Raw genomic sequence first — 13,184 nt, forward strand, 5'->3', positions numbered from 1 at the left:
GACGGAAATGTCAGCCAGCATCACTTAGTGCAGGTAATCCTTTCTCCATAAATGAATACGTTACATTCATTCTGATTTTTTAGTTTTTTTTTTTTTTCTTGTTTTTGTTTTTGCCTGGGACACTTAGGATAGTGGCATTTAACTACTAAAATACTCAGCTTTACAGTTACTTTTAAATTGAAATTTTAATCAAAATTCAATGTGAACTACATTATAAGTAAAAAAAAGCTACATGGTAAGAGATGTATCACTTTGCTTCTCTATCGGAATATGAAGTTTAGGAATCTGAATAAACTAAAGTTACATAATTGCTTAAATAAACACCTAGGTAAGGTATAAAAGATGGAATTGAACATCTCATTTCACCAGGTCATTTAGAAAAATGTACCAGTAAGGTTTCTTAAAGTTGTGCCCAATTAAATCTGAAATAAAACAGTATTTCTTGAGTTCTTAATTTTTAATTTTTGTTATTATTTATGCTGCTATCATCACTCTTAGTTTATATTTACTTTCAGTGCTAGTAGTGTCAATCTGGATAGTCCCCATGAGCCTGTGCAGTTGATGGCTTACTTGAGAACCCAATTCAGTGCTGTAGGAGCACTGTGTGGAATAAAGATGCAGTAAGACTGCAGTAATTTAATATTTAATGTCTGTACTCAAAAAGCGAGTGGTGCAAGCAAGAGAAGATGACCGCTCTTTTGCCCTGGGCTGGCAGAGTCGGTGTACGGCTCTGTCTCACATCCCTACTGCCGTGCCATGCCGTGGCTGCAGACTCTCCTGGTACCTGGTCTGGGGGAGGCAGCTGCCTCCTGCGAGGGAGGGGAGGCACAAAATGGAGGGGCTACTGCTTGTGAGGGAAGGGGGCACAGCACGACATGGAGGGAGCCACCTCCTGTGAGGTACAAAATGGAGGACACTCCTTCTTGTGAGGGAGAGGAGGCACAAAATGGAGGGGGCTGCCTCCTCTGAGGCACAAAATGGAGGAGACTGCTTCTTGTGAGGGAGGAGAGGCACGAATGGAGGAGGCTGCTTCTTATGAAGGAGAGGAGACACAAAATGAAGGAGGCTGCTTCTTGTAAGGGAAAGGAGGCACAAAATGGAGGGAGCTGCCTCCCGTGAAGTACAAAATGGAGGAGACTCCTTGTGAGGGAGAGAAGGCACAAAATGGAGGTGCTGGCTGGCTGTGAGGTCTGAGGCCCTCTTAGGCTGGTTCAACATGGAGTTTTGACTATGTGAATTCATGTGAATGTAGTATGTGTGCAGACTTCCCTTCCATGGATGCAGAGCTTATCACCACCTCAGGTGTCATCTTTCCTACCTGCAGGTATGGCATTTAACCCGGCCCTCTCCAGAGCTGAGAGCTCCTCGTGTGCGGGCTGGAGAGGCAGGAGCGACACCGCAGGCTGTGCCATGGTGGCAGGCAGAGCAGTGCCAGTCAGTGCCAGCCGGGTCTCAAGCAGCTGTAGGAAATGTTTCTAAAGCTGCAGAGAGAATTTGATTTATAATTTAATGCGGGTGTTTCCAGAGAGGCCCCAGAGGAAGGTGATTCCTGCCTTTTGCCAGCACAAGGAAGCAGGATGGGGAAGGTCCTGCTGTGCTGAGCTCCACAGGCTTTCCCAGAGCAGGGGCTGAGTGAGGATCAGGCCAAATGTGTCAGGATGAGGCATTCAAATACAGTAATTCTTGCTTCCTGCTCTACTTAAAATTCAGGAGTCTGCACAGATCAGCCCTTTAGAGTTAGGGACTGTCTGTTTGGAGGCTATGACACAGATGAGACAATTTCAGTTGGGATTGAATATATCCAACAAAAAAAGCAGTTTCCCGCTCTGGCCTGTGCTGTGCTATGGGGCGGGTGGTGGTGATCGGGACTGCAGGCCAGAGGGGAAGTTAATTCTTTTATACTACTCACTTAGTGCAAAACACGGAAATTCTTAAAATTGGTGGTATTGGTAGTCAAGATAATTAATTTCTTACCACAGAAATCATAAAACTGCGGTGACTGTGGATTTTGGCTTGTGTTAAACCTTTAGATGTGTGTTTGTTCAGGATTTAACACGACAGAGATCCTGGTCTATGACTAGAGTGCCTGTTCACTGCTGTAATACAAACGCTGTTGCAAGGGATGTATTGTGGAGGCATAAATGGTTGGACAGTGGACACTTGCTGTAATTGGGGATTGCTAAGGAAGATGTTTCTGTGCCAGACTTTCCCGAGAAAGGGAATTAATGTATGTGTAGTGATTGCTAAAATATAATTACAGTCAGTGCAACCTCATCTGTAACTTCGCATTGCTTTTATTGGAAGTATTTGTGAGAACCTACAAATAGTAAGTGATAACAGATTCAATTAACTTAAATTATTACATTTCTGATGTACACATTAACAAGAAGAAACTTCGATTGTGGTTCCAGTTTCATTCCATCTTCTTAATTGTATGTGCAGTAACACCACACCTTGACATTTGCAAAGTGGCATCAGATCACCCTGAGTTTGAAATGTGATTCCTAGCCCATGATTATGTAAAATTAAACTGCTGCATAAGTACATAAGGAATTTGACAGCACAAACCCTGCATCGAGACAAATAATTAACAACTTTATGAGTTATTTCTAATTTATTAAAAAAAAATATGTAGGAGTAAGAAATAGTATCCTGAGCATTGTGTTGTCATACTTTTTTGGTTTGTTGAGCCCATTTCTAGGTACTATTTTGAGCATTTCTGTCAGCTGCATAGTAGCAGACTTAACAAAAAGGTATAGTATAAATCACTCGGGTGTTGGAGCTGACAGCTGTAAATAAATACAGCTGACAGCTCAAATAGCTGTCCCATTGACAGTGTGTGGTCTAAATGTGTTAACAAATGTGTAGACTCAGCAGTGTGAGATTAGTTTAGCAAATAAATTACAAAACAGCACTGTGATCCAGCAAAAAGCACAATGCCTGTGTATCCCTGATCTGCACACTTTGTTAATACTGTAACAGGCCTTTGTAGCTCTGTGTGAAAGTACGATGCTGCAGCTAGATACAGGGCTGCTAAGAGTATCGTTCATCTCTCCCAGATTTCTTCATAGAGTGATGTCAAGGAACGTGAGCAACTGAGTGTCATGGTGAGTAAAGATGGTTTAATGGATGCTTTGCAGGATCAGAGATTTCATAAAGGAATGTTGTAACTTTACACTGGCTTTGGTTATGATTAACGGTAAAAACTCACTGAATAACAATAAAAAGCTACTTTCATGCAAAACTGGAGATATTTAAATATTTTGATTTGTTTAATGTGTTTAACAGGAATGCCTAGGTGTTGTTACTAGCCTGGATCTGTAGTACATGTGAGAGAAAAGCTGGGAAGACAGGATGAGGAAGGGACTAGTCAGTTAAAAGGATTTCAGCTCTAAAGATAGATTATAGTAAAAGATTAATTATTTTCCTTCTTATCACAGCAAGAAATGAGAGAGATTTATGTGAAGAATTATGTCATAATTAGGCATATTTAAGGCATGGTGGTTTTTATGCTTAAAGGTTGAATAAAGCCACTGTTTGTTCTTTTATATTTTAATTTTAACTATTCACAGACAGGGAAACATGGCACAAAGTATCATGGGGTAAATAATGCGAACATGAAATTGAACTCTAGAGACCTGTATTTTAATGGAATCACAAGTGTTCTGGTATTTTCTAAGAATGTATTTTTATAATTTTTGTATCTAGTGAATAATTTTAGTATACAATGTAGAAGTGATAATTCTGCAACTTTTGTTGGAATCTGTAAGCATGATTGTCAGTAGTAGCTAATTTCTGAATGCTGCCTCTCATGTCTAATCTCTGTAGTGAATGCAGTTTATTTATGCAGTCCTTATTTCCATCCAGTTCGTTAAATACATGGTTATAGACAGTGGCTGCTTGTTCCCTTCTGTGAGCACCCATACCCACATGTTAAAATATGGTAAATATCTTTAGGTTTTCCTTCCTTGTCAGTCAATAAAGCCCTGCCCAGGAGCTTTGTCAGTTACAATTTCCAACTTGAAACAATTGGAATTCTGCATACCATGTCTCTAGGAAGAGGCTTACTGATGGCATTTTGGTTTAGGCCATGGAGCAGACAGGTATCTCTGTCAGTGAGTACATCCAGTTTGAGTTATTGCCATCACGTATTTAACAAGAGCATTTAAAAGTATGATTTAGCATTTCAAGGATTCCAGGGAAATGATAAGTTGTTTTAGCTTTGAAAGTTTCTTCCATTTCAGAAATCTTACAAGTCAACAAGTTTTGCTTTACTTAAAATGTTCTCTCACAGAGACCAATAATCTACTGGAGTAGCTGCTGTACTATTACGTGTTTTTAAGGCACTTTTTTCCTGATGGGAATGCATGGAAAGATTCCTTTAACTACAAAACTTTGGGTGTTAGAGAGATCTCACAATATCTGAAGTAGACTAAGTAGGCGGTATTTTTTCTGTTTGGTGCTGTAGTGCACAACTTGTGTACAATAATAAGCTATAAACAATCAATTGAGACATGTTTTGAATTAGTAATGATGAAGAAGATTTTTCTAAAGCCTTTACACACAAACTAGTTAAAAGGATACGTATCAGGCCAAGAAGCGCTTCCGTAATCTTTTTGTTCCCTGCTTCTTAATTGGGACTAAGTACGTTTTGTAGTTCGAATGTTTTACAGGAATTTCAGATTCAGACAGCTGTGATATATTCTTTCTGGGAAATGCAGAAAGTTCTAATTTCACTCACAAGTTTGTTGTGGTCCAGGGCACTGCACAAATCTACTGTCCACCCTCTGTCCAGTGACTTGCTTTGGCAATGAGTTGCATCTTAGTGGAGAATACCGGAATTTGTACTTTGCCGCTGGGTGTCTTTGTCGTGCTCCGTGGTGCAAAGGCTGAGGTACTGAGAGGAGGCAGAGTTCAGAGTGCAATAGCAACTGGAAAATTCTTTATTTTACATGCGTTTGCCTGCCTGATGTAATACGATTAGTCAAGGTCAGGACACGTAATTGTAAGTGAAACGGAGAGCGATTTGTTTGTTACTTACATGTGAACTAGTCCAAGACCCTTCTGTCATCAGACTGGTTTCATTGCCAAGAGCACACTTTATTTCTTGTGGATATCCTGTGACATCCATCTTATGCCATGAGACTCTCCATGGGTCAGATCCTTATGGGTCAGATCATCAGCTTGTGTAAATCTGAGTAGATCTGTTTAAGTCATTGATGCTCTAGTGATTTATGCCAGGTGAGCATATTTCATAATGTTAAGAACTATTATTAAAATTTAATGTTCATTTTTTATCAGTTTGTGTTATTTTTGCACAGTTAAAGGAAAAATGTTAAATCCTCATGTGTACTGAGTATCAGCTTACAACAACTCGTATGCCAAATTAAGCTGCTTGAAAACATTTTGAAATGGGACAAAAATTCTGTTTTCAGCCATCAACTGTTAAGAATTCTTGATTAATATATACATGTTTTTTTTAAAAGGCAGTAGATGTTTCCTGGCTGGTTCTCTGGTACTTGGCTCCCAGAAGAGTAGGTGGCTGCAGAGGAGACATAGAGGTGAGTACTCAGGGCCAAATCATTACAGAATTTGTATTGGTGCAGCTGTCCAGGGTGTCTTGGAGGATGACACTCCATGAACTTTTTTCACACTGAGTAAAGGAGCAATTTAATTTATTTAATTGTTTTTGCTTTGATGATGAACATGTTTTAGGCCAACAGGAATTTTTTGATTACTGTTTTGTTAGGTTTGCAAAATGCAGGTTGGGAGAAGGAAGGGGCCTAGCCTATCTTTAAGGTCCCTTCCAACCCAAACCGTTCTAGGATTCTGTTAGTCTGTATCAGTGCATTGGCCATATGGACTCTTGTCTTTGGGACTTTGTTGATCTGAAAGATACATAGCCCTTCTCCCAAGCGTGTTCAGATTCTTTCTTCTTCAGCAATAGCTGGTTATCTCAGATAATTCAGCTCTAGTTTTGGTGTTTTTCTGCACAATTACTGATGTTTACAGAGACTTTTGAAAAGAAGAAGATGCAGTTAATTTTGAATGTAGTCATTTGCAGCAAAGGAAGAAATACATTGAAATTGCAGTGACTCTAAACCATTCGCTTTGCTAAAGAGGCTTCTGTTGTCTTCTAGTGACTCCTGTAAGCTGCATGTGTGTGAACTGCAGTATATAGTGCTTGTTAGTGTTGAGAAAACAAGTGAATATATAAATACTCCATCAGAGCATCTGAACATCTCTCTTTTCTAATGACTGCATTTTTGTTCTTAAAAAGACGTTTCTTCAGCGTCCCCAGAGATGGATGCTTTTGTGAAGGACACTTTCAATACAGAAGACATAGCCTAGAAATACTGGGTAGAGTACGTTGTAGCTTTCTCAACTTGCATTTCTATAAATTATTCCCCCAAATTTTTAGTCCTCCCTATTGAGAAAGTTAGAAAATACCACCAAGAAAATATCTTTGTGTCCCCTCTGCTTTTTAAAGCCTCAAATTTATTTGAAACCTCAAGTCCACGTAGGCTTTCCTTTTAATTCTTCTGCGGGAAAGCATGTGGTTCTTACTTTCTTGTTCTCTTAATTGGCTAATGTAAAAAATGGTTTGAAACTGGAACATTCTCATGCGGAAACCATTTCTTAAGCAAAAACATATGACTGCTTTTCACTTGGAAGTTAGTGAGAGATTTTATCCTCAACTTACCTCAGAACTATGTCTGAGCTTCTAGTCTTTGACGAAGATCTGAGTGTTTGAGAACTTGAAGGCCTATTGTAAACAGAACTCCCACTGATTTCAAAAGTTGCTCCCTGTATGAAGGTCTGGTAAGATCAAGATCTTGGAGGGATTAACACTTTTAGTTTAAGACTTCACACATCTTGGTTTACCAGTCAGAAAAACAGACACAAGCTACTGTATATGATTAATTTTTATTGGATATTTTTAAGGGAAGTGTCTGCTAAAGTAGAGTTTAGAACATTAAAAATGGTCCATGCAATGAAAAAAAACCCATTAATCAGTGTTTCATTATGTTGCTACGGCAATGAACAAATAACAGACACTATCAAGATAAATAAGGGACTCCTGGTTTTCAAGGTTTTGGAGTGTTTTGTGCAGATTCATCCCAATTTTATCTTGTTTGGTCCTTCTGAACCTCTAAGACTGCACCATCTCCTGGAATTTCTGCGAAAGATAAGAGAATATTTACAGTTGAAATATTAAATGAAAGGATTAGGAGTAAAAGATTAGCAGCTTATTAGACATTTAGAATAGGGATGAACAGAAAACAATTACCTGATGGATGACCAGAGGAGAAGAAACACGTATGGAAGAGAGAGATTGTCTAGACTTCCTCTTCTAAACAACAGATGGAAAGGCAGTGTTTTGCTGACATTTATAAGGAATAATAAAACATTCAGGTATTTTAGCTGCCTCTCTGCATAATACTGATCTCAGGCAAAAATATGGAATGGCTAATAAGGAATTTCAGTAAGAAGTTAAGAGCTGAAGTAAAAGAATGAAAAGCGAGTCCATGTGTCTTATTATCTGTTTGTAATGCTTCAGCAGTTGAGAAGTGTTGATTTAGAGCCCAATCTAAAGCCAAAGACATTGTGCAGCTCCATATGATATGATACTGAAGTATTGTCTTGTACAATAAGATATTATTATTTGGAAGATCTTTAAAATGTTTGGCTTTTGTGAGCTGGAGTAGCTGATCAGTCCTGTCCTGAACAACTGTATTAGTATATAGATCGCTTCATATATCATGTGTGTTTATTCTGGCACCTTTCCTAAGGAACTGGATTTAATTCCTTCCAAAGAAAGAAACAGAAGAGTTCTGTCCTCCTAGCGCAGTGAGCTAGGGAATCTGCACACCAGCACATTCCCTGCGTGCTGTTCCCTAAGCCCCTTTCATGCTTGTCTGGGCAGCTTGCTTCTCTCATGGAGCAAGTTGCCATTGGCTGTGAGCCTTTTGTGTGAGTGTGTGCTTCCTGTTCAAAATGGGATACAGAAATACGGAATTATGAGATCAGGAGGTTTCTACACTGAGCAGCCATTAAATCACACTGGCATTTCCATGGGGTGAGTGGTGGTAGCATTTCCATACTGCTTCCTAAACTAGCTGCCTCTTCCTATCTGGTTCTTAACCTGCTACTGAAGATGAATAGCATCCATCGCCATGCACCGAGCCTGTTGTGGGATCTTGTGTCAGGGTAGTGACACTTGGTCACTCTGTTCTCCTTATTATGCACAACAAGTATTGAACTACCTGCTGCTAGTGTTTGCATATTGTGAGTGATTTCACTGACTAGTGGAATTTCTGTTGAGAAATAACTGCTGTAAATGAGCTGATGTATGTGCTGGTGATTCTTCTGTGGTTTCTTTCCTTCATTTTACAGTTGTGTATTACAAGTGATGCTGGTGCTGCTTTACATCAGAGTAAGTGGAGGAGAAATAAGGAGTGGTTCCTTCAAAACAACTGGAAGTTTGTGAGTGAGTGGCAATAAGAAAGTTCCTTAGGGCAGCCTACCTGGATTTTTGACTTGCTTGTGCAAAAGGAAGTTGCACAAATGAACCTGCAAGGTCAGGGACTGTTTCTGCCCTTAAACAGGTTGCTACTGCAAGAGTTTCAGTAAATCACTGGAGGTATATTAATGTACCATCAACATAAAAGAGAATCACACATCATTTACAATGCGTCCTGAGGAGCCTTATTCTGTATATAAATAAGTTAATACCTTCAGCTCCGATTTACCATCCCCATCATGATCTGCAGCTGCCAAGAAGGTCTTGGTTTCCGAGGTGGTTAACACTCTGGCTCCACACTCAAACCTCTGGAGGAAATACCTAGGAAAAAAATAGCTTTGATGATTGTGATTTTCACAGAATATTATTCTTTTATGCTGGCTGCGTAATCAAACTGATAGCTATCTATAAATAAATTATTTACTACAGTAGTCAAGTCCTCCAAACGCGGCTTTGTTTGACAAGCTGAATCTTAGTCACATACATTTCTGCTTTGAAAGTCCAGTCCTGATACAATTGATTCTGTCCATGACCAAAGTCCAGCCCCAGAGAGTTATTTTTTTTATACACTGAACATTAAAGGCAGGTATTTACTAATTTGTTTTTCTCTGTAAGGATTATCTACTTATATACACCTTTCACAATCCGCTGACGGTTTTGTCATGTTCAGCATAACTTGTGCTCGCATTTGCAGAACAGTTCTGGAAAGAAAAAAGTGCTGATTTTTGGATAGCCTCTAAATAGTTCACACGGAAAATCCTTACTTGAGCTCATCTTCCTCAATAAAGCCACTTTGATCGTTGTCAAGAATCCGGAAGATCTCCTTGAGCTGGCTGCTACTCTTTTTAGACATCCCACTGATCTGAAAGGAATTTTTTGGGACTAAAGGAATCTGGAGCTGAAAATAAATTAATAAATAAATTAAGCCCAGACCACTGTGTTCACTGTTCCTAAATGGTCTGAGGATGCTGTTTTGTTACATTTTAATCGTCTAAATATGAATGATAAATAAAGCCTGTCAAAAAAGGAATTGCACCATACCCTCCTAAACATTAAAAAAAACCCCCACCTGGGATAAGTTACAAACTGACAATATAAACCAGTCAGGAACAAATATACTGTGACAGCTAAATAAGAGATTACAGAAATCTGTTTACAGTAAGCGCTTGTTCAGTCTTCTTTTGGGACTGAATTAAACTTGCCATGTGTTACACAAAATAATAGATTTTAGAATTTTATTGTTTTCTCACCTTGGCAGTCCCGCAGAGCAGCAGCAATATCAGAAGGGCTTAGAATGTCCGTAAGGCTCATTTTAAACCTGTGCAAAATAGTATATTGCAAACAGTTTTGTGAAATGCAAACGCATCTTACAAAAAAATTGTTTTTTTCTGTGTTTCCAAGAATACTGTATGGCTAACGAGACTTCTAAGGGTAGTTAGAATTCTCTCTTCTAATTGATCAAACCAACATCGCTGCTATTCCTGAACAAATTAGAAGATTTAGTATGTTAATTCCTTAAAAATAGCAGTGCTGAAATAATACTTTTTAATGGGATGGATTACATAAATGATCTTGTGAGTTCATGATAATTTTTTTACCATTTACTTGCATCCTATTTTAGCACAGCACATTTTTAAACTCTATGTAACCATAATCTAATAATTAATCTTACTGGAATGCATGGCATCTGGCAATACAAATAACAGTATATGCAGTGAAAAAAAGAAAGTAAGAAGGTGGACTTCTGTTTTTTCCCCAACAGCTCTGAAGAATAAAAAGAAAACTGATACTTATCTATGTAAGGTCCATCCATATGTAATTCCAGCAATTAAAATAAAGATCTTAGAACAGCAGTTATTGTACTTACTACTGCTACAGCTCTGCACAGTAATTTAATTTAATTAATCTCAAGTCAACTGCTCACCTTTATAGTTTTCTCAGCTAGATAAAGGAAAATAGCTGAGGTGATACGAGGCAAAATAGTAATGTTGGCTCTGGCTTGCCACTGTGGCTTATAAAGGATTCAAAAGGTGACAATAACCGCTACTTAGGTTACTGTTTCATGGATCAAATGTTTGATTTGAGACCTAGCTCAAATTTCTTCCTTAACTAATTAAACTTTTCTTTCTATTATATCCTAAGATAATATGGACAAGAAGAACAGTTTCTTTAATAATCCACTGTGCTTAATTAAGTACAACTCTGCCATCAAAACATAGCCTTTCAACCTCCCAAGTACGCTAAAGATTTTCAGTTAACCTCTGGACCTTGAAGTCGCTCATCAGAAGATGACTCCAGCAGTCAATCTTTGTGAAAAGAAGCTAGTTTGATTTCCCTAAGTCTGTTGATCCTTTGGAATGTATAAAGGAAGTTGGAGATGAAAGATGAGAGGTGACAATGTGTCATTCTGACAAAGATAACTTGTCACTAGGATAGAGAAAAGCATCGTATAACTTGGGGTGATCTTGCTACAGGAAGCTTAATTTCGTATTTCCTGACCATTTTGCAAATTACAGTGCTGTCCCTAATCAGGGCTAGAACAGAAACCAGTGCCTTCAGTGACAACAGAGCTCTGAAACTAGGTAAAGCTGAATAAGCTAATCCTGTCTGTATTCCTTGAAGATTATGTATAATCAGATGGCCTATGTAATAATCTATTTTGAATATTTTAAATTCCGTGAAATCAATAATAGACTTACTTGAAGTTGTAGGAATCACACTTCGTTAGTGTGGAGATAGATTTATATACATTTTACAACACGCACTCTCACAATCTGTTTCCTTAATATGAAATTAAAATTGTAGCTATAAAAAAGTGGGGGTTTATTATATATTTCAAAAGCATTAATTTAAAAAATAAGACTTAGGAGAATTGGGAACAGCAGATATGAGATTTTCCTTCTCAGACAAAAATCTATTTCCATCTTTAAAGGAGTTTTATACGACAAGATTCTAGTATGGAGACCAATAAAAAGCACGTGTATTTTGGTTAGAATTTATTTATAACAATCTATTATGGTATCTAAAGTCATGTTCTTGCAATATATGAGCATTGTTTTATTTTTTAATGAATGGTATGCTGAACAAGTAATACTTTTTATAGTAGCAAAAGTTACAAATTATGCTGTGAAGTGAAGTGGTAATATATCTAAGCCTTGGTATAAATTAATGGACTACATTGGTTTACTCCTAATTAGTTTAATGACAATGAGAAAAGTATCAAGCATAGCAGTTGTTCCACAGCACCTGTTTGTCTGAATTTGGCTAGAGAAATACAAGGTATAATTAACATGAAAAAGCAGACATCATTTAATGGTACTTTCACCTTTTTGCTATCTGTTTTGCACGCAAAAGAAGGTGGCATAAATCACAAATAATCAGAGTGCTTTAATCCCAAATATCAGCTGTCTAATAATGAAGAATGCTCTTTTCTGTCTCTTTCAGTAGGAAAATTGTTATAGTCATCTGGAAGAACGCTTTCTTCTTAGAGCGAAGAACCCTGGGCTGTTGTAAATTAGTGTTGTCTGATTAAAACAAATTGAACAATGCTGATCTCAGGTCTTTTGGTATTCTTTCCATTTATCTTCTCCATTCATACTGCATGTTTATGTTGCTTTCTATCTGAGATTTGCACGGTATTACGGTCTGTCAGACAGTGGCAGTGGGAATGAAGTGCATAATGTGCTTTCTGCAGAGTCATCCTGAAATAACATTCATCCTCATAGGTACTTTTTTGCATTCTGTTGTGAATTTTCTTCTTTACGATCATCTCAAGTTGATATGAGTTTAACAGAAGTTTTTTTTTACTGATTCTTCTTGATATTTTTACTGCCAAGATCTTGATAGAGAAAAGTTTTTTCCAGACCTCTCTGATAGTGCCATAGATGTTACTTTATGGCAGGCTTCCTTTTTTTCGGCTTGCTCCTACACACTGCTCATTGAACTGCGTGCTTTGTTTAGACTTTTAACTTGCCATACAACACTAGCTAATAAAACTTATGAGATGAGGAAATTGGAAGGGAAGTAGAGGAAAATGACAAGATCAAGATGAGCATGTAATACTCAAGCTCAAAATATGTCTGCAATTAATTCATTGTATGAAAATGTAGGTGCCAGATGCTCAGAGAATGGCCATCGGCCATGGCACCCAGGGTGCTGAACTGTTTTGCATGTATTCAACAGTAGTAAAGTAGCCAAAACTAGTATTATATTAAAATATGATCTCAAATAAAAGTGAGCTAATTGCTACAATAAGTTCACTATTATAGCTTACGAAGGGATCTTTTAATGCTTGAAATTCAACACTGATGACAAAAGTGACGCTAATCCTGGCTGAAAGATGGTTTACAAAAGCCTAAAAGAGCTGAATTTCAGAATCAAGTTGATGTCACTGTATATTGATACAGGTGGGAATCTAGGGTTACTGGGTTTTATTTATTTATTGATGACACTTCATCTGAAGTACAGGTTTCCCTCTACTACAATTAGAATAAAATAATCAGGGATGATGTATTATATAAAGGGATGTTTAATTAGATAATCTCTTTCACAGCTACATTATCTGCCTGTTTTCCTTACTTCTGGGGTATGTGTTGACTTAGGTGATTGTAATCACTTTAGAGGTCCAAAAACTGAGATCTAGAAAAGAAATTTTCTAAAC

The 13,184-nt window shown here is 37.9% G+C and overlaps 1 protein-coding gene across 1 annotated transcript; it reads right to left on the reverse strand.

The window, feature by feature from the left end:
- Nucleotides 1-7,153: 7,153 nt before the first annotated feature.
- Nucleotides 7,154-9,835, reverse strand: LOC104376085 (parvalbumin, thymic CPV3). Its single transcript, XM_009982581.2, has 4 exons — nt 9,775-9,835; nt 9,289-9,422; nt 8,737-8,845; nt 7,154-7,180 (listed from the first exon to the last, which is right to left on the reverse strand). The coding sequence occupies exons 2-4, from the start codon at nt 9,375-9,377 to the stop codon at nt 7,154-7,156; spliced, it is 225 nt and encodes a 74-aa protein (XP_009980883.2). The 5' UTR covers nt 9,378-9,422; nt 9,775-9,835.
- Between the last annotated feature and the right edge of the window lie 3,349 nt (nt 9,836-13,184).

This window comes from Tauraco erythrolophus, chromosome 17, assembly GCF_009769465.1.
Source record: "Tauraco erythrolophus isolate bTauEry1 chromosome 17, bTauEry1.pri, whole genome shotgun sequence".
In the NCBI taxonomy this organism is placed as follows: domain Eukaryota; kingdom Metazoa; phylum Chordata; class Aves; order Musophagiformes; family Musophagidae; genus Tauraco; species Tauraco erythrolophus.

Bases quoted from the DNA above. Each gene is read 5' to 3' on its own strand.
- LOC104376085 (XM_009982581.2), bottom strand. From the start codon at position 9,377: ATGTCTAAAAAGAGTAGCAGCCAGCTCAAGGAGATCTTCCGGATTCTT. The intron at 8,846-9,288 runs GTAAGGATTTTC...TTTTTTTCCTAG, and splicing joins ATTGAGGAAGATGAGCTCAA to GTATTTCCTCCAGAGGTTTG. The intron at 7,181-8,736 runs GTATTAACTTAT...TATCTTTCGCAG, and splicing joins ATGGTAAATCGGAGCTGAAG to AAATTCCAGGAGATGGTGCA.